Source organism: Budorcas taxicolor, chromosome 19, assembly GCF_023091745.1.
Source record: "Budorcas taxicolor isolate Tak-1 chromosome 19, Takin1.1, whole genome shotgun sequence".
Lineage (NCBI taxonomy): Eukaryota > Metazoa > Chordata > Mammalia > Artiodactyla > Bovidae > Budorcas > Budorcas taxicolor.
The window spans coordinates 47,810,179-47,835,454 of NC_068928.1; the positions used below are offsets into that span (position 1 = coordinate 47,810,179).

A 25,276-nucleotide genomic window follows, 5' to 3' on the forward strand; every position below is an offset into this window, starting at 1 on the left:
GCAGTGCAGGAGACGCAGGTTTGATCCCTGGGTTGGGGGATCCCCTGGAGGAAAGCATCGCAACCTATTCTAGTATTCTTGCCTGGAGAATCCCATGGACAAAGGAACCTGGTGGGCTACAGTCCATGTGGTCGCAAAGAGTCGGACAAGAGAGAGCAACAATTACATCACGTCAAGGCTCCCCTGGGCTCTAGCCTTCCTGGGCTCTGGGGCAGACGCCTGCAGCAGGCAGTATAAGTCGGAGGCGGACCTGTTTAGTCTCCACCTGGAAAGCCATCTCTCCACAGCGGGGTGTCACAAGCTTTCATCAGGACCTGGCCCCCTGCCCTGACCCCGTGCCCTGAGCAGGGTGAGGGGCAGTGGGACACAGTACTTGATGGGGCAGAGTGGGAAGAGGCTCAGGCCCCCCTGCCCCTACCAGTACATTCTTGGAAGCCTCCCATCCCACCCTCCTCCCCAGGCCTTCTAGATGCGGCATCTTCGATCTTTTGAACAAACTCCAACACACACAAAACATACCTCCTTTCAGCTCCATGAGCTTCTAAAAACACCTTCTCTCATCTCTGCTCAGACCATCAGGCCTTCTCGGCCAGCCCCTGCCCACGCTCCCTCCTCGGGTCCTGGGTGCCCAGCTCTGCCAGCGAAGCGGGGGGGGGGGGCTGTGCTCTGCCCTGGTGTCGCATCCCTGCCCCTTCACCTCCAGCCCACTGACCCCAGCCCCAGTCTCCTTCTGAGTCCCACAGAGACCCTTCAGTGCGGCGGCCCCATGTGGGATGCCCCTCACCCTGGACTCTCTGGCTCCCTGTCCCCACACCCCCTTCACTAAGAGGAGCTGCTCCTCTGCCCACCTCCCCCTCGGTTTCTCCAGGAGAGGAGCCCAAGTGTGCCCCGCGGCAGGGAGAGGCAGGGGCAGCGGGCAGAGCCCAGCCGGCCTCTCAGCCCGAGATGTGTCCTCTGCTGGCATCTCGCAGATTCCTGCTCCAGCAGAGCAAAGGAGCCGCCGCCACCCCCCAGCCGGCCTCCCGCTCTCCTCCCCGCCGCCAGCCCTGCCTTCTGGGCCACTGCGATCAGGCCAAGCCGAGTCACTGCTCTGGGCCCTCCACCCTCCTCCCCTGAGAAACTCAGTCCCATCTCTGTCCCTTGGGTCACCCCGTCCGGAGCCGAGCCTTAGCCCCTGGGCCGTCTGTGATCAGGACGACGACCCTGGCTGAGGGCAGAGCTGGCCAGCCAGACAGGGGCACAGGCCGACGGGGCAGGAAGAGGCAAGCACAGGGATCCGGCCGGGGTCATGGCACAAGGAGCTCGGGCAGGGTGTCTGCGGAGCAGGGCCCGGCGTGGGCAGGAGGACAGTGGTGCCTGGAGCAAAGCGGTGACTTCCTCAGAGCCAGGCTGGGCTGGGGGCCAGGGCACTGGGCCCCTGGGGGTGGCCGGCCTTTGGGGTGCCTGGCCCGGCGGGGCTCAGGGCGGGGACGTGGTACTCACTGTTGGACGGGAGCAGACGAGCTCGGAGCGGCGTGCCCACCTCGGGCTGGGGCTGAGACTCTGGGGGACTTGGCCGGGGGGCCGGCCGGCGGGGACAGCTGCTGCCGCTGATGTCACAGGGTCATGAGTGAAACCTGAGGACCCGGCCAATCTTCAGGTGGGAGCCTGGGCTGCGCTTGCCTCATGGGTGCCCGGGGCTCGGCTTGGGACTGCTTGGGCTGGGGGGCCGCTGACCCAGAGCGTGACACACTCAACACGTTCGTCCACTCTCTCACACACACGCACGCACACACGCCCACTGTGTGGGCATGCGTCTGAGCCCACAGGCTCATTCTTGTACAGGACTCTCCTTTCACACTCGTTCCCAGAAGCACTCCCAGGACACACGCTGGCTGGCACACTCTACACACTCACGGCTGCGTTCCCCCCTGCCCACTGTCACACTCATACATGCTCAGCTGGGCACGTAAACTATACCCTTCACACAGTCACACAAATGCTTCCACTGTGTGTCACACTTATTCAAATGCATACCTGCTACTCACATAGACACGCTCCCACGCTCACAGCAGGTTTGTGCACAGATGTGTATTATTACACGCATGCAGCCACATGCACTCTTCTGCCCAGATGAGCACAGATGTTGCATATCCCAGACACTACAGTTGTATCGAGTGTGTACACACACCGCTGTCATGCCCATGCAATTGGGCATTTCAGGCCTGTTATTTATATCCGGGTGTTTGTCTGTGCCCACGTAACATGCTTCCATTCACATGTACATAGGGCCACCTATATGTACCTATGGTCATTATATTTTTTTTAAATATTGATTTTATTTATTTATTTGATTGCACAGGATCTCAGCTGTGGTGTGTGGGGTCTAGTTTCCTGACCAGGGATCGAACCTGGGCCCCGTGCTTTCCCCAGTGTGCGGAGTTTCTTGCCCCTGGACCACCAGGCACGTCTCTGGTGACTAGGATTTTATCAAGGGTGTGTCTGTCTATATGCCCACACCCACATCTCACACCCATGACTCCTCCCCCCAACACAGCTGCTTAGCTGGACCACACAGCAGCCCTGAGGGTCATTTCTCTACCAACACTGCCCCACCCCACTGACTAGACATCTGTCCCTGGAAGTTGGGGAAGTTGGGGAGGGGAGGGACGTCGTTAGTTTAGCCCCCTCCCCCACTTCCACTCTGGGGCTGTGGTGACCTCTAGTGGAGGTGTCTAGAAAGGACCCATCTCTTGTTGCTCATTAGCTCCTGCCCCGGGGCAAACAAGAGAATCTCTTGAGTGAATCCACAGTAACCGTCCCCCAAAACGTCCCCCAGTCTCCCATACCCCTCACTGCCACTGACTTTTCTGGCAGCCAGACCTCTGTCTAAGCTGAGCCCAGGCCAGAGTGACCTTTGCAAGAGGCAGAGGGAAGCCCGGGGAGCTGGCCCCATGGCGCCTCTCCTCCCAGAGGCTCTCTGCGGTTCCAGCTTCAGCACAGTCCAGCCCCTCCCTGGGGGCCAGGCCTGGCTGTGGTCTGAGAAGTTCCTGCTCTGCCCAGACTTCGAACATCTCCTCCCAGGGAGTCATTCACACCCTCAGAGGCGTGTCTTTAGACCAAGGTGGAAGCCTTGGTGTTTTTGCTGCAAGGTTCTTTATCCTGCGTTGCTCACTGACCTGACAACCATTTTCCATGTGGTTGTATTGCTAATGTAGTCCAGCCTCTGCCGGCCCGACTTCTTTGCTTCTTCTGGCATTCAGAGGAAACATGAGATTCTATCTCCCATCCTTCGCAAGTCGTCTCCCTGAAACTGCTCCTCGGGGGTTTCTCTCGCCACTCCCAGTCCTGATGCAGCTCCAGTTTGCTTTGCTGCTGGCCACCGTCTGGAATTCCTGGTCAGTGTTCCCTTGATAGCACATTTCTCCCTGTCCGTGGGCACTGGAGGGGAGGTGGTGGGAGGCAGCTGTCATTCCCAACTATGGCTCTGCCCTTTAGGTCTCTGCCCAAAGCTCTATGGAGTCAGACTTTCTTTAATGAGGAATTGAAGTTAGTGAAGGGAACTACAGTACGTAAGGCGGCAGGGGTTGTATGCATTCGGTTGTGTGGGTTGTGCACTGCACAATTCTGGGAACCAATCACATCTATAGTCATTATAGATTAGTATATTTAAGATGATAGTTTTCTAGCAGATGGTGGCAAAATATCTCGAGGAAGGGGCTAATTTTTCTGATTTGCACAAGGTGCCATTTGGATTAGGGATGGGGCTCATGGGAAAACAAAAGCTGTGTGTTAAATACGACTTTTTTTCCACAGCCCAAGGGGAACGCATACCTCTCTATTGATAACAATATTCTTCCTTTCTTTGGGGAACTGCTCTTTCCCTACTCCAAATATGTGATTCTGGCTGAGCTGCTGATTACAGGACAGCCATCTTGCTCTGGCCACAGAGATGGACATTGTCACCTAGGTCTGGCCAATCCTCTTGGCCACAGTGGTTGGTCCAAAAGCTGGATATGTGACTCGATAGGGTCAGTCAAACAGCCAGTGATAGTCCTTCCTGGGGATTTATATGTATCAATACAAAAGAAAGATCTCTCTCTCCGTGGGATTCTCTAAGTTTGTCTAGAGTAACTGAAGCACATCTGAAGGTGCCTAGGGTATGTCTGTCAGAAGTGAGAGAGTCTATTTATAGGAAGGGGGGGTATCATACAGACGGGAGGGGGACAAAGAGGGTGGATTAGAGGAACCTGAAGACACCTGAGTCAGTTACACTATCAACCAACTCCATCGCTGTCCTGTATCACACGAGCCCCAAAATGTTCCTTTTATTTAAACTGATTTAGGTTGAATTTCAGTTGCCCACAAGCCAAAGAATTCTGCACACTAGAATCCTCTTTCAGAAAATCTCATCCTGACCCACAGAAACTGGCCCCGGCATATCCTGTCCCATCTCCCACCCCTTGGCCTGAGCAGTCAATTTCTTCCCTGAATCATTCAGTCAAGGGTGACTTCCTGGGAGATTGGCAAGTGCTCCCCCATGGTTGGGGGCACCCCAATTCCAGGGAGCCCAGAAGGGGAGGCTTCTGGACTCCATATCATAGCTCTGTTCTGGTGGGTGAGACCTTGAAACTGTGACCCCAGCACACAGCATCCCAGTCCCACCGTGTGATCTATGTGTGCGTGTTAAGTCGCTTCAGTCGTGTCCAACTCTGCAACCCCGTGGACTGTAGCCCTCCAGGCTCCTCTGTCCGTGGGGATTCTCCAGGCAAGAATACTGGAGTGGGTTGCTGTGCCCTCCTCCAGGGGCTCTTCCCGACCCAGGGATCAAACCCAGGTCTCTTATGTCTCCTGAATTGGCAGTTGGGCTCTTTATCACTAGCACCATCCAGGAAGCCTGATCTACATGTTTATAAGTCTGCAAAGTACCACCAGGGTCCTTTTGGATAACCTCCCCCCTCCCTGCCCACCACACATACACACACACACACACGCACGCACACACACACATCTCACAAGGATAACCACAATTTGTAGAAATAGCAGAGTTGGAGCCTCTAAGAGGAAAAATGGAATTTCTTTACTGTTACAATTGCAAGACTTCTCTCCACAAATCCATTAGTCTTGTAATTCTGCAAACTGGTATTTAACACCTCTCCTTCAACCGTCATATTCTAATTCCTTCCAACTTGTGCCTCTTTAGGAACTGGGCCCTCCCAAAAGAGCCTGCCACTAGGTCAGTCTCTCTCCGCGTGGCGCCTCCTCATCTGTACTGAAAAGAAATATGGACATTTCCAGTTAGATTCTTTTCTTAAATTATTATAAATTAACTCTTTGGCTGTGTGCCTCTGTAGTTAGGGCCCACGGGCTCAGTTGCTCGGTGCTGCGTCGGATCTTAGTTCCCCGAACAGGGATTGAGCCCACGTCCCCTGCACTGGCAAGTGGATTCCTAACTTCCCTGGACCACCAGGGAAGCCCCTCCGCTTGAATTCTTAAAAGGACCCTTGTCTCTCCATTTCCATCTGAGGAAGAGAGGAGGGAGCCACGTTTTCCCATCCCATGGTTTTTAATGGCTGCACACTCTTCCTTGGAGTGAATTGCCTCCATTTACATAACCACTTCCCTATTACTGCTGCTGCTGCTGCTGCTGCTGCTGCTAAGTCGCTTCAGTCGTGTCCGACTGTGGGTTGCCATTTCCTTCTCCAATGCATGAAAGTGAAAAGCAAAAGTGATGTCACTCAGTCGTGCCCGACTCTAGCGACCCCATGGACTGCAGCCTACCAGGCCCCTCTGTCCATGGGATTTTCCAGGCAAGAGTACTGGAGTGGGGTGCCATTGCCTTCTCCCAACGTTCAACTTTCAGCTCTTAAAAATAACACTGCAATGGACACATTTGAGTAGGAATCTTTTTTCCATGTCTAGCTTATTGCCAGGAACAGATTTACCAAGACAATGGGGAGGACTTTTGGTATATGTTGTCTTGGGACATAAAACACACACACACACACACACACACACACACACACACAAAACTGAACGTGTAAATAAGAGTCCCCATTGAGAAGAAAAGGAAAGGGACTATGTGGAATGTTCAACACCCCAGACAAAATAATAGTAGGCAGGGTGAAGAGTCAGGAAGTCAACTCCATTGTTGCACATCACAGCGCTGCCAAAGAAGTGTGCGGCTTTCCCATTATTCAAAGAGCAGGGGCTTCTGTTTCCTTTGACAATGAACTCTAATTGGATATCAGAACCAGATTGTTTGACTCAGCCCTGTCTTCCAAAATACAAGCAGTCTCACATAAGGTTAACATACAATCTTACATGTGAGGTATCAAAATGATCACTCTTCCTGCCTCTTTTCCACAGCCCCCTCCAACCCGCCCTGGGCTTCCTTTACAGGGAAGGAAGGAGGCTTCCTTCCTGGCCTCCCTGCCTCCAGCTTTGCCTCAGTTTAATCCACGGAACTTTATATCCCCAGACAAATGTTCTTCAGTGTCTACTTTGGTATTTCTCATCATGGGACACAAATTCATCAGAGAGCTACAAGAACAGATTTCCCCCAGAGCTAGCAGCAGCCTGGGCAGAAGACATGGAAAAGGGGTGAGACTGGTGCTTGAATTCCCCCCAAAGCAGAGCCTGAAACAAGGACTTGGGAGCAAGGAGTTCATTTGGAGGGTGATCCCAGGAGGCACTGTGAAGTGGGGAAGACGCGGGGAGCCTGGCAGGGGTGGGCCCCCCTCTCTCTCGCTCTCTCAGCCTCTTTTCTTCTCTTTCATTCTCTCTCTACACACACATGCACATTTATACATATAATTAAAAAAGAAAATAAGATCTTATGCCGCTTTCTGATTGCCTTGCTCGACTCTGTTGGACATTGTTCCACGTCAATTAGATATATTTTGTACCAAAATTTTCAATGGTGGAACAACTATTCCACTGGGAAGACACATCCCATCAGACATCTATTCTTTCAAATTCTGGTTGACGTAAACAAAGATACGACAAACAAGATAAATCTTCCTAAAACATAGCTATGTACACATCATCCGCTTATTTCTCTCCTGCAAAACCCACCAAGAATTTCCCATTACCCATATGGCAAAGCCTCACTTCTATAACTTGGCCATGGAGTCTGGCCTGGGTCTGCCTGGAACGTCCCTCTGCCCAGCTCCCCTCACCCTGCCAGGCATTTTGAGCCACTGGATCTTTCCAGGTCCTGTCCGTTTGCTCTGGCTGTGTCCCCAGCCTGGGCTGCCCTGTCCCATCCATTGGCCCCATTCTAAGGGTCTCCACTTCCTTCAAAACTCCATCCTTCAGCGACAGAGTCATCTCTTTCTCATGATCCTTCCTCACAGAAGGCTTTGCATAGGTTACACTGTGCCCTCGTTTTTCACTTCCCAACAATGCTGGAACCAGCATGGATACACCGCTGTGCCTAGAGTGCTCAGAAAGAGCACACACAGGCACCTCCTGGGCACAAGGCTTGGTTCTCTCTTTCTACCTGGAATAAGGGTGGGCCTGAGACCACAGTGCCCCATCTCAGCTTGGTCATGGCTGTTGAAGCCAGAAGACCCCTGGGGACAGCTAACACACTGCCCACAGTACCCCGTCTCCCAGAGACAGGGACGAAGGTTTACTGACGAGGAGGTGTGAATGGCCTTTCTGGTTCTAGACACCAGGACTGCTGGGAAGGAGAACAGAACTGAAGTGGAGGGTGGGGGAAGGGCAACTCCAGGGTGCTAATCCCAGCTTCCTGTCTGGATTTTCTTCGACTGCTGCTCAGGGCCTATCTTAGGATGGTCACAGCTGCCGAACTAGATCTCTCCCGTCACCTGTTGGTAAGCAAAGAAGACCTTGATAACTTCCTGTCGAAAGAATGCATGCTTTGGTAATTTTTAAAAGATAAGGGACAATAATGGGGGCACTGATGTTAAACTCCCCACTCTCCACTTTGGAGAAATGGCTCACCTTGACCAGGGACCAGGGAGCAAACAGGGACCAGCCTTCTCTGTGAACTTGATCGGTGTTTCCTTCCATGTCTGCTCCAGAAGCCTCTTTTGGCCTGCAGGCCGGCCCTCTGATTCAGAGTATGTGTCTGTGCTCAGTCATGTTTGACTCTTTGCAACCCCCACGGATGGCAGCCCGCCAGGTTCCTCTGTCCATGGGATTGTCCAGGCAAGAATACTGGAGTGGGTTGCCATGCCCTTCTCCAGGGCATCTTCCCAACCCAGGGATCAAACCCCTGTCTCCTCCGTCTCCTGCACTGCAGGCGGATTCTCTACCATCGAGCCTCAGAGCAAGAGATGTGAAGCAAACCCCTGCCCTCCTTGCTCACCTGCCCCTCACCCCCAAGCCTAGGGCTGTATAATTCTCTACTCCTAACTCATCATCCTAGTCGATTGGGCGCCGGCCCTGAAAACCAAGTGTGCGGGGTGGGGTGGGCCTCCCCAATCACTCATTTATTCATTCAACAAATACCACCCTCCGACCCCGCCCCGGCTCCCCAGGCCTGGTGCTGGGGGATGCCCAAGGGTGTGAGATACAGCGGAGGATGAGACGCGATGTCCAGAGAGCCCCAGCGCAGGGATTTGGGTATGGACATCTGGGAGAGAGTCCGGCCTCCGGAGCTGTGGGAATCCCCAGGAACCTCTCCTCCGTAGAGTTGGAGAGAGCCGAGCAGGAGGCGGGGACTTAGGGCGAAAGCCCCGGGCACCAGAGCGCAGGCGGGACCTGGAGACCTGCGCATGCGTGGGAGGAGACTTTGGCGTCCTCCAGTGTCGTCAAGGTAACCGTGATCCCCGCAGCTGGCCATGGCCTCAGGGATTGGAGGGAGCTGGAGTCATCCCGCAGCACAGACTGCAGCCCCAATGGTGAAGCCTGAGTCAGGGAGCGGAGCCTTCCTTTATCTGGACGACCCTGTGGGCAGGCGAGGGTCAGGGGCTGAGTTGGGGAAATATTCCTGGAGGTTCGAAACCCTGGAAGGGGTGGTGAGGAGAGAGATCCCAGCCGGAAAGAGACTTGACAGAGAACTGGGAGGCCGTGGGGGCGCAGAGGGCAGAAGCTCCTGCAGGTTTAGGGGCTCCCCATCCCTTCCCCGCCTGCCTGACTGATCCCCTCCTCCCCCCAGCCCTGGGTGACCATTCTGCAGCCCCTCCCGTGGACCATCCCACCTCCATCCCCGCAGCCAGGCCGCGTGAAGGAAGGTGAGACTCCGGGAGTACCCCATTTTGTACCCTGCTCTGCCCGGCACATTCTCTGGGCGCCCCCCCCCTCGCCCCCACCCATCCACTCCCGGGGCAGGACGCTGGGGAAATGACCCTGGCGTCACCAGCAAGGGCAGGGGAAGGGCTGGTGGGGGCCTGCTGAACTCCGGTCCCCTAGATCTGCTGGAGCTGATGATGCTACAGAACGTTCAGATGAACCAGCTTTTTCTGAGTGGCCAGGTGGCAGCTGTGCTCAACCAGGGGCTTTCCGGGACTAACTCACAGGTGCGTTGCCTGGGGGTGGGGGTGAACTACCAGAGCTGCCCACCTGCAGGTACAGAGGTGGGCAAACATTTGGGGTTCCCTCTATCTTGAGAAAAAAAAAAAGAAAATCAGGCGACAGAGGAGCCAAAAGTCAGCCCACATCTATGTGGCTTCTCTGTTTGGCATCTATTACGTGCCAGATGGCCATGCCATCCTCCATGGAGTAGAGGTAGGGGGTCCCAAAATCCAGACCACTCAGGTCTTGTGTCAAAGATCCCCCTGCAGTGCATCGCCCGCTGGACTCCCAGGGACAGAGGCTCCACTGTACCCTGGCACTATAGGGTACCTGATAAATTACTAGGGGCTCAATTGCTTTTGTTGAACAAGTGACTGAAGAAATGGATGACTATGAATACAAGGCAGTTTTGGCTGTGACTGGTACACACTGTGAGGGCCACCTGGTTGGGGTTCCTCAGAAGAGCGCGTGGCCTTAGAACCAGCCCTTAAAAGCCAGGTAGAGGAATTCCCTGGTGGTCCAATGTGAGGACTACGAGCTTCCACAGCTGGAGAGCCTGGGGTTCAATCCCTGGTCAGGGGTCTAAGATCCCAGAAGCCTCTTGATGGGGCCAAAAAGAAAAAAAAAAAAGCCAGGTAGGATTCTGATGCTTGAAGGAGGTGAGGGCTGTACAGTCCACCATCTAGGTGAACAGCGACGAAGTCAGAGACAGGATGGAGGAAACCTTGTGTACTTGCACGTGAGGGTGTGTGTTGGGGGGGTACATGGGGGGAGCTCTAAGGCGGAGCCTTATTTAGCAGATGCTAGGCACCCTGAGAGGTCTGGAGGAGTGATAGCTGGGTGGAGGGAGGAGGCCAGTCAGCTTGGAGGGAGCAGAGAGGAGGTTCAAGGAGGGGCTGGTCAGAGGCAGAGGGAGACCCTGAGGAGCTGCTGCCATCTCATCCCTTCACCCCTCCCCTGCCGGCCCTGGAGGTGGGGTGGCCCTGGGATGAGCACCCCACCTCAACAGGGGCATAAGTGGATCAGAGACTGGGGCTTGAGATGGGCTGGGACCCGGAACTCTTTACAGAAGTGCTTGCACCTAGACTAACCATCAATGGAAAACAAAGAAACTAAAAATAACTGAACGCATGCGCAGCTGGGGCACTTATGAACAATAAGCTACAGAAAGGTCACAAATCAACTGCCGTTTCTGAGCTTCAGGGAGCAAAACAAGGGTACTGCGCATGATCCCTGCACACAGCACCACCAAGAGAGTGGGCGGACCACTTAAGCCACCCCTCCAGCCCAACCCACCATCAGCCCTCACTCTCTCCACATTTAAGGAACCAACCCTCTCTTCTTGGGGAGGGAGTTTGGGCACCCGACGACTCTCATTCTCACTCTCTGGTGCGGCTTGAGGCCCAGTGAATTATCAGCTTGAATTCCTTGGCTGGCTTCTTATTAAAATCTATTGATTAAAGAGTTGTATCCGACTCTTTGTGACCCCATGGACTATATAGTCCATGGAATTCTCCAGGCCAGAATATTGGAGTGGGTAGCCGTTCCCTTCTCCAGGGGATCTTCCCAACCCAGGGATGGAATCCAAGTCTCCCACATTGCAGGAGGATTCTTTACCAGCTGAGCCACCAGGGAAGCCCAAGAATACTGGAGTGGGTAACCTATCCCTTGTCCATGAAAGAGTCCAGTGACTCTGGATCGGTAACAGGGTGAGGCCAGTGGGACTCCTGGGCCCAGCTCTGGAGCCATATTTGGATCCCTCCAGTCCCTGCTTGGCCCCTTAGGAGCTGGGTAACCTTAGAAAAGCTGCTTAACCTGTGAGCCTCAGTTTTCCCACCTGCAGAATAAGGAATAAATATCTCCAAAGTGCTTGCTTGCTTGTCTTAAATGCTCAAAAAACAGTAGCCCTTTTGAGCTGTGTATCTGAAGAAATAATTCAGAGGAATGGAGGACCAGGGGCAGGGCGAATCTGATGCTGTACTGTCTCCCTTCCCATCTTGCACAATCCCCAGGTCTTCTTGGAGGTTCAACAGCAGGAGGAGAAGGAACCCCAGGAGGAGGGGCCTCTGGTTTTCCACCACCACTACCTGCCCTGCAGCATGCCTGCCCTGGGCCCCCTGCTCCCCTGGCCAGGCCCTCTCCTTTCCGCTCCCCTACACCAGCCCCGCGTGCAGGATTCAGCTGAGATTCAGCACCACCCTCCTGCGCCTGGAAAAAGGCGGGTGTAAGTGAGGCTGGGGGTCAGGGTGCTGCCAAGGCTTTGTTCCGGGGGTGGAAGAACTGGCCAGGGTCTGTGGGTGGGGTGGAGAGACTTGTGGGTCAAGTTGCAGAGGCCACTCTGAGAACTCTGATGGGGGGTTTCTTTTCCCTTCCCCATCTAAGGAGAGCGGTGCCCCCACCCCCACCGCCCAGTGCCACAGGAACTGTGGGTGCAGATGTACCTGCAGCTTCAGGTAAGGACCAGGTGGTCCCTAGGCCAAGGGGCAGATCCAAAGGTGGGGAGGGCCATGTGCCCCGAGGTGGGGGGCATATCGTATTGTCATCACTAAGCGGGTCTGTCCCCTTAACTCTTCCTTGGGGCCCACTGAGGCAGGGGGCAGTCATGGTGAGGATGCTTCTCCCCCCAGACTATTACGATGCCGAGAGCCCATGATAAGGACAGACAGAGGCCCTGGGGCCAGGCCAGCTTCATTGAAGAGTTGGAAACAGCCGCCCTGGAGCCCCCGTGTCCATCTCATGCCTAACCACCACTTTCTACACCTGGCAACCCTTTTTACCATCCCCATCCCCAGCCAGGCCCTGTCCTTGGGGTAAAAGTCCCATCTCCAACACACGGAGACCTTGAACCAACCGATATCTGATCCATGGTGAGAGCCTCTTAGAACCCCATCCAGGCCCCAGAAGCCACATGAAAGGCCAACCCTGTCCCACTGATCGCTGCCCGGCTGGCAGAGGCCTGGGAGACGGAGCCCTCCCTCGACCTCCTCCCCTTCCCCTCTCTCTGGATGACCAGGGCTGCGGGGTCCCCATTTGGCCCAGTAACAGAACTGGAGGTAGGAGGCGAGGATGGCTTTCGTTTCCACGGCTCTCGGAAGGCCCTGAGTGGCGGGGGAGGCCTGGCAGGGAGGTTCCCAGAGCCAAGCCATGGGGGCCCCCACACTCACCCCTGGATGCTGGCTCTGTTGGCAGAAGAGAGCAGTCAGAGCCATGTCCTTCCTGGAGGGCCACGTGGGAACAGAGTGTCTCTCTGCCCCTCTGGGCCAGGGCGGGTCTCCCCACCCTCCCTCAGGAGGAAGGAGTCACTCAGGGTCCCTTCAGGCTGGGTGCCCGGTGCCCGGGCAGGTTGGCCTGGGGGCACACCAGGGTCTGGGTTTGCTGGGGCTCAGGAAGGCCTCTGAGGGAGAGGATGGAGGGAGGCTGAGGAGACATTTGGAGACAGAAGTTCAGCCAGGCCTGGTGGCTCCCTTCCTGGCCATTCCCAGAAGGAGACATGAAGGCACGGGGTTAAGCCCAGGTGTTTGTATTGAGGCTGCTTCACATGGTCCCTCCCCAGGCCTGGACCGCAGCCTAAGGAGCCACACTGAGTCCAGTGGCCGCCATGTCAGCGGCTGCGCCGCTCACGGGGGCTGTGCCCGGTGGCTCCCTATCAGCCTCCTCCAACGGTCATGCACAGGGTAATAACCTGTCCGCCCCCGGTGCCACTTCTGGCTGAAGACAAAGCACAGGAAGACGAATGTCACAAACACAAGCAGCAGCACTATCACGACCGCGATGATGATCACCATCTGGGTGTTGGGCTCGGGCTCTGGGGAGGGAAGGGCTAGAGGTCACAGAAGTCCTCTGGTCCCAGGAGCCAGGCTCATCGGGGGCAGCTGTCTACCCGTCACCCAGCCACCCACCCCTGGGCAGCCTGCTGTCACTCTGCATTGCAGGGATGAGTGGCAAATGGTGTTATCACTGGAGGGAAGGAGGACTGGGGTCCGGGCCACCAGCCGGCCTCTGTGAGACCATGAGTGCAGATGGACTCAGATGATGCCCTTGCCATGCACTGCCAGACCTCATGGTCTGCTCTGTGGCGAGGTCCGGCCAAGCCCCTCCCTGGGCAGAGATGAGGGAGCTTTGGCCAAACTCTCTGAAGACGAAGAGGATCTTGACCACCTAGGGTCACAGAAGCGGGACTCCTGGGGACCTTCAGGGTCAGTCAGGTCAAATTTATCATTGCAGAGAGGGCTCAAGGCCAGAGAGACGAGCTTGACTTGGTTAAGGTCACCCAGCTCACTCATGACCAAGCGACTAGTCAGGGTCCAAGCCAGGAACTCGCCAGGAGCTCCAGGGAACCCCAGGGACCAAGTGTCGTTTTCCCGAGTGCCTCCTCTAGGCTGGCAGAGAGTGGGGCAAAGGCGTTTTCTTCCCCTGAGGGCTGAAAGTGAATGTCCCCCGACCTGATCTGTGGGCTCCCCCTTACCTTTGACTTCAAGCCTCTGGGGATCTGAGACTCTGTGGACGAGGCCACCGCCGCGAGAGCGCAGGTCCATCTGGGCCTCACACGAGAAGTTATGGTGGCCATCTTCCCTGTGAGCTGTGGTGTTATGGCTGACCAAGGCATCTTGGGGGGAAGGTGCTGTCCCCACAAAGGTCTGATTGTACAAGATCTCAGTACCACGGAGCAGGGTGACAGTGAGGCCTTCGAGGGGCGCCACAGCGGGGACCCTGCACTCGATGGTGAACAGTGTCCCTACGGCCACTGAGGTGGGCCACAGCGTCAGGAGCACTTGCTTTGGAGGGTCTGCAGGAAAGCGGGAGGGAGGTCTGCTCAGGATGGGGATGCTGCTCTGGCAGGCCCCACCCAGCCCAGACCATCCTCTGTGACCACGGTGTTCTCAGGAAGTGGGCTGGGGTGGGCAGGAGGAAGAAGTTCAGGGTGAATGATGTCTGGGAGGTAGTTTCAGGGACCTGATGACTTGTGCAATGGACAAGAAAGGAGGTGCCCTGGTGTCTACAAAGAAAATTTTCAGAATCAGTTCAGTCAACTAGAAAGATAAAAGTGTTGGCTGTGTCTCTCTCCTCTCCATAAATTCAATGGAAATTTCAAAAATTCAACAGTTGGATAGTTTTGTTGAGAGAGACTTAGCAGGGAGTGCTCACTGGAAATGGGCCTTGAAATGTGAGGGTCTTCAGGGGCGGGGGCCAGAGTCAGACCTGCCTTGGTTTTCAGGATCAGGTTTAAAACTATCTGTATCCCTTAGCTATTAAACTCCATGGTTCCCTGAGTTTCCTTTAAAAAAAAAAAAGATTGATTTCTTTGGTTGTGCCACGTCCTAGTTGTGCTATGTGGGATCTAGTTCCCTGACCAGGGATCAAACCCGGGTCCCCTGCATTGGGAGTGCTGAGTCTCAGCCACTGGACCACCAGGACATCTGTCTGGGTTCATATTTGAACTAGAATACCTAGCCCCCATTACCCCAGGATAATATGGTAGATTTCAGACATCTTTATACTCATTTGACCCACTGATGACAGTTCTGAGTGATACCCTGGGTGCTGAGCTTCTGGGAGAACCCTGGTCTCTCCATGGTCTCTGTGGCCAGTGGGCAGGTGTGTGTGTGTGTGATGGTCACGCATTGCAAAGGGCCCTCAGGGGGAGATAAGACCATGACTGTCTCTCCAGGAGGTGAATGGGTTAGTGGTGGTTGTACCAGCCCTCTTGATGGGGTCCCTGTTGCTTGTCATGGGATGCAGGGTGTTCTGGTGATGGGGGTGCTCCCCAGCTGGGAGGGCACTGTGGAAATGACTTTTACATTTGTCTAAAGCTTGCTTGGATTGTCTGCCTCTGAGCAAATCTCAAAATCCCAGTTGCTGGCAGGGTTCGAGGAGGCCAGGGGTGGGTGTGAATAGATTCTGAGCCTGTGACCTGGATCCAGGAGCCCAGGAGGGTGCCGTAGGCAGTGCCCAGGAGCAGTGACAGAGCAGCTCTGTGTGGGTTTGCAGACCCAGGCGCCGGCCTCGGGGAGCAGGGCCCGTGGGCGACACTCACAGAACAAGGTGATGTTGAAAACTTTCGTCTCCTGCTTGCCGCCGCAGGTGAAACTGCACAGGAGCTTCTCATCTTCGGAGATGTTGTAGACCTTGAATAGCTTCCACTGAGCCTGGCTCTCCAGGAGAGTCTTGCTTAGGTGTGTCTCCAGAACAATGTTCTTGGGGTCCGTGCAACTGGCAGTACAATTAATGAACTGAGACTCTCCAGACCCCACCATCAGATGCTCTGGCCCCTCGAACGCCTTCACACCAGACTCTGGAAGGACAGAAAACACAAGATTCTCCCGCTGCCCTGCCCGGCGGGGCTGCCCACGATGCGCAGTCTCATCAACGGGTCCCTTCTGCTCCTCCCTCCGTTCAGACATTACTGCCTCTGGTCTAGACCAAGGGGGATGCACCTAGCTGTCTCCCTGCCCCTGACTGCTCTTCCAGCTTGTCCCCTCCAGGTGAGTCTTCCTCATGCACATCTTCTATCCCCATGGAGATTCTATTTGAACTCGCCTCCAGCCCAAATGACCCCTCCTCTGCTAAAGCCTCCCTGAACTGGAGGTGGAGCGTGTCCTCTCAGGCCCCGTGTCCGTGAGTTCGGCTCCTCCTCACTCCTTCCCTCTCTTCTGCAAATCCCTGTAGAACACCGGCTGCGTGGCAGGCACGGTTCTAGGCTCTGGGGAGCTCTCAGAGACGGAAGAAGTTCAAAGCTCGCCCTTGTGGAGCTCGCACTGCCGCGAAGGACACTGAGTAACCAGCAAGCGAACTAGCCAGGCTGCCAATTGGTGGGAAGTGCCCAAGCACGGAAACAGGGAGTGGGTAGGGCTGCCAGGTTAAATACTGTGCTCAGAACAGGTTTGACGGAAATAGTGACATTTGAGGAAAGAGGAAGGAAATGGGGGGAGCTTGGCTGCCAGGTGTCTGCAGAGGGCAGAAAACCCCCAGCGCCAAGACCCTGGCGAAGACACCAGGATGGCTGGAGCCCATGAAGAAGGAAGAAGGCCAGGAATCTGAACTGATCTTGGCCAGCTGGGCCAGGGCTGTGCCCTGTGTTCCCACCACACCCACCCGCCCCCACCTAGCCCTCAGCTGGGGAAAGAGAAAGGTTCTCTAGGGAGAGACAGAGAGCTGCCTTTGAATCCCAAGTTTGCCAGCTCTGTGGCCTTGGGCAAAATGCTTTCCTTTTCTGAGCCTCAGTTTCTCCATCTGTCAAATGGGCTAGTAATCCCTTTCCTGCATGGTTGTCAGGAAGGCACCTGACAGGTTTTCCAAAACAGAGTGCTCACACCTGGAGGCATTCTCCTTCACCGTCCCCTGGACCACCCAGAAGGGGCTTTGTTTGCACTTTGATGGTCAGCAGAAGACGATGCCCTCCACTGACCTCTGCTGTCCACTGGGCCACCTCTGAAGACCGGCTGGGACGTGCCCTCACTTTCCCTTGAGCCCCAGCCTCCTTGGTCTCCCATCAGTCTCCACGACCTGCCACATCCACACACCCTGAAGCTATGGGGCCTGTTCAACCCAAAGTGTGAAGGCCAGGTCCCCCATCTGCTGCCCCGGAGTCATGGGGTCCTGGGGACACCAGGCTTGCATAGCATCCCACACCCGTGGCGGGCAGCCGCTGTGCTCAAAGCCTCAGTGACTTCGGGACCGGGACCCCCTTCTCCACACGACACCAGGGCAACAGGCACCCTAACCTCTGGCTGGCACACACCCAGTCTGGACCCCCAGGCTCACCTCGGCAGCAGAGCAGGGCAAGAAAGGCTGCGAGCATTCCCCAGCCACCTAAAGGGGACATCTCGGGTGGCGTCTGCAGGCTCACAGGGAACAGCTGAAGACTGCCTGCAGAGAGGTGAAGGGCTCTGGTCAGGCAGGCGGCGGGGGAGGACTTGCAGCTGCAGTCCGGAACCCCCAGCCTTCTGTGAGCTGATGACCGTATTTCCTCTCATTATCTGAGTGGTCTTGGGCAGGCCATGTGGAAGGCCAGCTCCCAGGGCAACAGGTCTGCAAGAAGTTGTGCAGAGGAAGCCAGGAGTCAGCTGATAAGGGGGACTTACCTAGTCCTCCTGGCACGGTCCTGTGTGGGGTGGGGCGGGCACCCGGGGCTCGTGTGTGTGATGTGTGCACACAGGGCCCCAAATCTGGGGAGCCCCGACTCCCGCAGGACACTTTATTGGTTTTACAAGGGAGGGACTTTCCAAGTTGGAAAGAGGGTTTGGGAGGCGATAGCTGGACATCCTCCTCCTTCCTCTGGCCCCCTCCCCTTTTAGATTTCTGGTGATGCACAGGGTCCCCAGGCACTTTCTTGTCTCTTTTCTTAGCTAAGTGTGATTTCATGTTACTAATTCAAGGAGGACGGAAAGGGAAATTAGCATTTCATTGATGCCTATTCTCTTAGGGACTAAGTTAGGTTTTAATACATTGTCTCATCATCACACCAAATCTACCAATGTTGATTGTGCATATGAGGAAGTTCAGGGATCAGGTGAGTTAATAACTTGCCTAAATCACAACGATATTAGGTGATGGAACTGCGGTGAGAATTTAGGAATGAGGAGCATTTGGTTGGAGAATTGGTGGTTGCCAGGGATTGAAGGGAGGGAGACACGGACTGAAAGAGCAGAGAGGACTTTAGGACGGAGAACCTGCTCTGTTTGCTACGACAATGGAGCATACGTGTCAGTACATACTTGCCCAAACCCACAGAATATACACACCAAGACTGAACCGTAATGTCGACGGTGGTCTTTGGGTGATAACGACGTGTCAGTGCAGGTTCATCAGTCATAAGAAATGGACCACTCTAGTGGGGGATGTTGGTAACAGGAGAGGCTGTGCATGTGTGGGGACAGGAGGTATGTGGCAAGTCTCCTCTTGCCCTAAGTTTTTCTCTAAGCCTAAAACTGCTCTTCTCAAAAGAAGTCTACTAAAAAAAATGGAGATAGTGGAGGGCAGAGGAGCTGGTGTGTTATAGTCCATGGGGCTGGAAAAGTCGGCACGACTTAGAGGCTGATCAGCAACGAGAGAAATAGCTTAAACACAGCACCTTTGAAGGCTGCCTCCTGGGTCAGGGTGCTTGTCAGCTACGAATTGTTGTTGACAATGCAGGCTTGTATGACTTCCCTGCGGGTCCAGTCGTTCAGACTCTGCTTCCAAGTGTTTGATCCCTGCTCTGGGGAACTAACATTCCATATGCGCGTGTCATGGCCAAAACTAAAGAAACTGCAGGTTTTTAAACTCAGTTTTTAGCAGGTTTAGAGGAAGTAATTTACTCGGTCATTTCTAAATTTTTATCTCAAATTACATTTTAAAAATATGTATTTACTTGGCTGCACCAAGTCTTAGTTCTGGCATGTGGGATCTAGTTCCCTGATCAGGGATGGAACCAGACCCCATGCATTGAGAGCCACTGGACCTCCAGGGAAGTTTTTCGCATTACCCTTTAGAATATTTCAAACACAAAACCCAGTTCTACATTGTTTATGAGACACATCTAATGAATAAGCATGTGGAATGGTGGAATGAAAAAAGATATACCAGGCAAAAGCTAACCAAAAGAAAAATGGGGAAAGGTCTATTCATATCAAAGAAAAAGGAATTTAAGACAAAAAAAATTTATTAGGGCTACAATGAGTACCTAGATTAAATGGTCAGTTCATACAGAAATTATAATTGTTGTAAACTTGTAAGCACTTAGCTTGAAGGAACAACAAAGAGATAAAACCATCATCATAGCAAGAAATTTTAATACAACATCTCTCTATTATGAATAATGAAGCAAATGTGAAAAGATGCTCAACATCATTCATCATGAGGGAAAGGCACATCAAAACCACAATGAGACATCACCCCACCACTGTCAGAATGGTTATCATCAAAGACAACAAATAAAAACACTGGCAAGGGTGTGGAGAAAAGGGAGACCTCGTGTTCTCTTGGTGGGATTGTAAATTGGTGCAAATGCTGTGGAGAAATGTGTAGAGGTGCCTCAAAAGTTAAAAATAGAACTGACGTTATGATCCAGCAATTTCACTTCTGGGTATTCTCCTGAAAAAAACAACAGCACTAATTCGATGACATATATGTGCACCAATGTCCACTGTGGCATCATTTCCAATAGCCAACATGAGAAAGCCACCTGAATGTTCATCCATAGATGCGTGAATAAAGATGTGTTTGGTATAGCTACACAATGGAATATTATTCAGCCATAAAGAATGAATTCTTGCCAGTTTTGACAGCACGGACAGACCTAGAGGGTATTATGCCAAGTGCAATGACTCAGACAGAGAAAGACAAATACCAGATGATCTCACATATGTGCAGGATCTGAAAAACAAAACAAACAAAACCAGGCTCCTACTTATAGAGAACAAATGGGTGGTTGCTGGAGGCAAAGGGGCTGAGCAGGGTCCAAAATAGATGAATGGGATTAAGAGGTGCAAAGCACCAAAAACAGAGTAAGCCATAGGGATGTAATACAGCATCAGGAATATGGTCAGTAATATTGGAATAACTTTGTATGGAGACAGGTGGATACTAGAATTATTGTGGTGATAATTGCATAATGTATGCAAATACCAAACCACTGTGTAGCACACCTGAAGGTGACATAATACTGTATATCATAAGCCAGTCTAAAAATTTAAAGTAATGTATCTTGCAATTCACAAAAGAAGAAGACTACAGATTCATAGAAACTGAAAGCAGAGCAGTGGTTGCCACGGCCTGGGAGCAGGGGGAAATGGTGTGTTGTTTGTATAATGCATACAGACTTTCAGTTTTCTAAGATAAAAAAGTTTTGAGATCCATCATGAAAAAATGTGAATATAACACAACCAAATGTACATTTAAAAACAGTTAAGTGGGGTATTTTGTGTTAGGTGTATTTGACTATAATTGAATTAATTTACACAACATTGTAAATCTTCAATAAGCTTAAAAATTAAAAACATAAATAATTTATGCCAAGAAATATGACACCAAGTAGACCAAGTCTTAGAAAAAGTGGTTCAGTGCAGTCGCTCCGTCGTGTCCAACTCTTTGCAGACATGCAAAAAGTACCTCACTTGATTGAAGAAGAAATAAAAAGCCTGAATTGTTCTACAACTATTATAGAAATTACATCCATAATTTGAACTCTCCCCACAAAGAAAATATCAAGTCTAGATAGCATTACAGAAGTTTAAGTGGGGATAATTTTAATCTTACAAAAACTCTTTCTGAGAATGAGAATAGCAGGAACACTCTCTCTTTCTAGGAGGCCAGTGTAACCTTAATACCAAAATGAGACAAGAATAGGATGAAATAGAAAAATTAGAAGCCAGTGTCACTGATGAATAAAAAGGCAAAATAAAAATACAAACAAACCAAATCTAGGCGTGTATTAAAACTATTAGACATCATATCCAAGTTAGGCTTAGCTATGAAAAGTTGGTCTCACGAAGGAAGAGAAAGCTGCCAGTGTCATGTGTTATTGTTGGGAACAGTGAACTGCGGTGCTTTATGTCTCAATACTTCTGAGCTCCTCTGAAATCATCTGTATTTACAGCACATAATTTCCTGCAACCTGAGACTCATCTCATGACCCCACCTCAAGTTTATACCATGCTTTTGTTTTGCTTTTTTGCCTCAGGGTCTTCTTCAATGCTTTAGGAGTCACTTAGATACCTGTAGTGTTTCTTAGAAGCCTAGGACTGTCAAGTTCCCTAACATGAAACCCTCAACCAAGGAGAGGCCAAGAGCTAGGAGAAACGTGTTCCAGCCTCTTTGTTTTGGGGAGGCAGTTCTAGCCAGCATCCTGTAGACCTATCAGGGATTCTGGAAGGCTTGAGCCCCCTTTGCTCACACCTGCAGCATCAGCTCTGCATCTTCTGGTGACTTTCTCTCCCCTGTTCCAGTCGTATTCCTTCACTCCCTCCTTCCTGGCCTCGATAATTAAGTAATCCACCTGAAATAATCTACCCGAACTGAAGTCCTGTTGCAGGCTCTACTTTAAAGGAGTCCAAACTAAAACCTTATGTTACAGATTTAAGAAGAAAAACATGATCATCTTAACAGATCCAGAAAAAAAAATGATGACATTCAATATGCTTTCATGATAAAACCTCTTAGCAGACGAGAAGGAAATATCCTTAACATGACAAAGGAAACTTAGAAAAAGTTTGCATATGTACTATTATTTCTTTAACATCTGTATTATTTTTTTAATGAGTAAACCTTAGGGGCATTTCCTTTAAAATCTGGAATCAAACAAGATGCCCACCGTCTTTGCTTCTATGTTAACATTTTACCAGAGGTCCTAGACAATATAGTAAGACAAGAAAAAGAAATTACAGGCCTAGGGATGGGAAAAGAGCAAAATCATCAGTGTTTTCATATGACATGGTTGCCTAGATAGAACATTCAAATGAATGATCAGACAAATGATTCAAAATAATCAGAGATTTTAGCAAGATAGCTAGCTGTAAGATCAATATTCAAAAAGAAATTGCTTTTGTATATAACAGTAACATAAAAATGTAATTTAGGACTTCCCTGGTGGCCTAGTGGTTAAGACTCTGCACTTACACTGCAGGGGCCACAGGTTTGATCCCTGGTCAGGGAAGTTCTGCGCGCTGCCAGGAGTATCTAGGAAAAAAGAGTAGTTTAAAAAGCACACTATGTATAGTAGCCAAAAGATAGAAGTAACATATACAGAAACAAAAAATAGCAGAATATAAGACCTATGGTCAGAAAGTTATAAAACACAATTGAAAGACATTAAACACAATTTAAATAAATGTAGAACCCGCCCATGTTCATGAGTAAGGGATTCAATACTATAATGAGGACAATTCTCTTCCTATAGATTTAATGCAATTTCAATGGATCCAAATAAGGGATTTCATGGAAAACAAAAGATGACTCTAAACCTTATTATGGAAAGAACAAAAGGACCAAGACACCCCTAAAGAAGAATAAAATGAGGGGATTTGCCCTACTAGATATGAAGACTTACTATAATATATAATTTCAGTGTCGATGTAGACAAATTAACCTGTGGAACAGTAAAAAGGGCCCAGAAATAGTCTTGCGTGAAACTCACACACCTGACAAAAATGGCACTGTAGATCACCGGGTGGAAGAAGTATATATAAATGAATGATGCTTGATCAACTGGTTAACTATATGGAGAAAAAAGATGGGAAATATATCCCTACATTGCTCCCTTCATTGGGAGGGATTATCCCTACATTCCTCACCTGGAATGAAGAAATCAATTCTATCTAATTTAAAGATCTACATGTAAAAGAACACTTTAAAAACTTTTGTAAGAAAATATATACTTAGTCACTCAGTCGTGTCCAACTCTGCGAGCCCGTGGACTGCAGACTGCCAGGCTCCACTGTCCAGGGGAATTCCCAGGCAAGAGTGCTGGAGCGGGTTGCCATTTCCTACTTCAGGAGATCTTCCTGACCCAGGCCTCCCCTCCTGCAGTGGCTCCTGTGTTGCAGGCAGATTCTTTACCACTGAGCCACCAGGGAAATCCATAAGAAAATACAGGAGAGTATGTTTACGTCCTTAGGGCTAGGAACGATTTCCTAAGCAAGACCTCAAGATCACCACTGCTAGAATAAACAACTGATAATTGTGAGTATATTAAAGACATCAGGAACATTTCAAGGAAAACAAAACCTCTCAACTAATGAAAAGATGCTTTTACTCAGTAAGAGCCGGGGAAGTTAAAACCACAATGAGGAACCACTTTATGTCTACTGGATTGGCAGAAGTTAAGAAAGTCCACACGACCAACTGTTGGAGAGGCCGTGGGTCAATAGGAACTCGTCTATTGCTGGTGAGGGTGTATTTTGGTTCTCTGAGAAATAATGAGGCATTATCTTCGAATGCTGAATAGTGTTATATCCTATAACCCACAATCCCACCCTTAGATATATGCCCTACAGAAACTCTTGCACTAAGAAGCAGAAGACCTGTCCCGTTCTTCATCTGTATGACCCTGAGCAAGTCACTTTAATCTCTGTGTGCCTCAGTTTTCTCTTCTGTAAAATGGGATTAACCATAGCACATGCCTTATGGGAATGGTGTGTGGATTAAACTATTTAAATGACAATATTAAAAAGTATTCAAAACAGTAGTTGGCACACAGAATAGGTTCTACAACTATTTCATAAAGTGAAAATAAATGGATGTGATAAAGCACTAAAGTAAGGAAAGAATCAAGAGAACAATAACAACAGACTTTGGGAGGGAGGCTATTTATGTCTGGGTGGAGGTGAGTGGCACGGTAGGTAGATGGAAGGTTTGGTGGTAGTTCATCCTTGAGTGCTGGGTTCCGGGCTGATCGTTAGGTTATCTCACTGTGCAGTGCACATGCATGTTACATATAAGTGTTCAGTATGTGTCACATATTACATTTTACAAAAAGAATACAAAGGGAAAAGAGAAACGCCTACATATCTAGAAAGAAGAGGCTCCTTGGAAGTATGAGCCACAGGACAGGAAAGTCCCTCCTAACCAGGTAGGATTTCACTGAATGGGATTCATCAGGAACCTTGGGTGTGACCCCGAGAGGCTGGGGACTATATTTGTCCCCTAAGCATCAGCTCTGAGCTCAGTCCAGATGACCTGGACACAGGTGGGCCATGGTGGGAAGGCAGCCCCAGGCTTCTAAGAGGGTGGTGTGGTTGACAGAGCAGGAGAGAAAGAGAAAGGACAAAAACAGGAAATAACCACCGAGCAATAGGCTGTTGGACTCAGAGAGATGTCTGAAGTGAGCGCCTCATGCAACGACCAAGGAGCTGGAGGAAATTTTGAAGCAACTCCAGCCCCTGGGCTTATGGGGAGACAGGGAGAGAAAGAACAAGAACTCAAGTGTTGATTGACAATCTATCCCAAGCCCTTTCCACTCTGCCAAGAGGGGAGCAGGGAGCATCACCTTACCTGTATCAGCAAACGGGAGCTGCCGTGATGGGGAAAGAGGGTGGCCGGGGTCCAGCTTCCAGCAGCCGTTGTTCCCGGGGCTGCTGCTGGTTCAACGAGTGTTGCCTGGTTTTTGACTGATTTCCCTTCTCAGAAGTCATGTGCTTCCTGTCTCAGCTCTGACCTCATACTAACATCGCTTTCTGTTTATTACCTCTTGTTTTAAACCCTGGTAAATAAATACCGGGGCTTCCCAGGTGGCTCATTGTATAAGAATCTGCCTGCCAATGTGGGAGCCAATTCCTGAGTCAGGAAGATCCCCTGTAGAATGAAATGACACCCCACTCCAGTGTTCTTGCCTGGGAAATCCCAAGGGCAGAGGAGTCTGGCGGGGTATAGTGCATGGGGTCCCAAATAGTCAGACATGACTGAGCATGCACGCATGCATTCAAGGGACCAAGACAGTTGAGGCCACACAAGCTGAATATCCCCTGGTTGGGGATCTTAGTTCCTCAACCAGGAATTAAGCTCGGGTCACAGCAGTGAAACTGCTACTCATGACTGGACCAGCAGGGAATTCCCTCTGCACTTTGTTTTTTTTTTTTGATGTGTGGTTTCTGTGCTCCTGGGGGCCTTGGATGAAAGAGACAGATCCAGGATGAGCTGCCCACTGAACCCCTGCAGGAGGCTTGTCAACATCAGGGAGCAGGGTCTTCCCTGTATATGACATGCCCAACCACCAAACACTTCTACTTACAACTAAGAACAATTGTGTTTTGAGATCTTTTCACAGCTGCCACTTCACCTAACAATTAAAAACACCCTCCTCTGGCAGAGTAGTTTGTACCAAGAGGCAGAGTTTCAG

The 25,276-nt window shown here is 51.3% G+C and overlaps 2 protein-coding genes and 1 non-coding gene across 4 annotated transcripts in view; 1 reads left to right on the forward strand and 2 right to left on the reverse strand.

Annotated features, from left to right (window-relative positions):
* Positions 1-1,618, reverse strand: part of SCN4A (sodium voltage-gated channel alpha subunit 4) — a 52,477-nt gene extending 50,859 nt beyond the window's left edge. Inside the window, exon 1 of the mRNA XM_052657479.1 lies at positions 1,483-1,618. The gene's annotated coding sequence lies outside the window, so the exon portion shown is untranslated. The remainder of the gene's footprint in view (positions 1-1,482) is intronic.
* Positions 1,619-5,108: 3,490 nt separating this feature from the next.
* LOC128065007 (intercellular adhesion molecule 2-like) lies at positions 5,109-24,532 on the reverse strand. 2 transcript variants are annotated; one of them, XM_052658068.1, is made up of 7 exons: positions 24,433-24,532; positions 22,060-22,119; positions 17,227-17,331; positions 15,500-15,757; positions 13,931-14,251; positions 13,148-13,270; positions 5,109-5,251 (listed from the first exon to the last, which is right to left on the reverse strand). In XM_052658068.1, the coding sequence occupies exons 3-7, from the start codon at positions 17,285-17,287 to the stop codon at positions 5,217-5,219; spliced, it is 798 nt and encodes a 265-aa protein (XP_052514028.1). In that variant the 5' UTR covers positions 17,288-17,331; positions 22,060-22,119; positions 24,433-24,532; the 3' UTR covers positions 5,109-5,216. The 2 variants fall into 2 exon arrangements, with proteins under 2 accessions (XP_052514028.1, XP_052514029.1); XM_052658069.1 differs by lacking the exon at positions 13,148-13,270.
* Positions 22,024-22,096, forward strand: TRNAV-UAC (transfer RNA valine (anticodon UAC)). The gene has a single exon. It is a non-coding gene; the product is annotated as a tRNA-Val (tRNA).
* Positions 24,533-25,276: the final 744 nt, after the last annotated feature.

Bases quoted from the DNA above. Each gene is read 5' to 3' on its own strand.
- LOC128065007 (XM_052658068.1), bottom strand. From the start codon at position 17,287: ATGTCCCCTTTAGGTGGCTGGGGAATGCTCGCAGCCTTTCTTGCCCTG. The intron at 15,758-17,226 runs GTGAGCCTGGGG...CTGTCCTTCCAG, and splicing joins TGCCCTGCTCTGCTGCCGAG to AGTCTGGTGTGAAGGCGTTC. The intron at 5,252-13,147 runs GTTATTACCCTG...ATTTCTTTTCAG, and splicing joins GTGGCACCGGGGGCGGACAG to TACAGATGAGGAGGCGCCAC.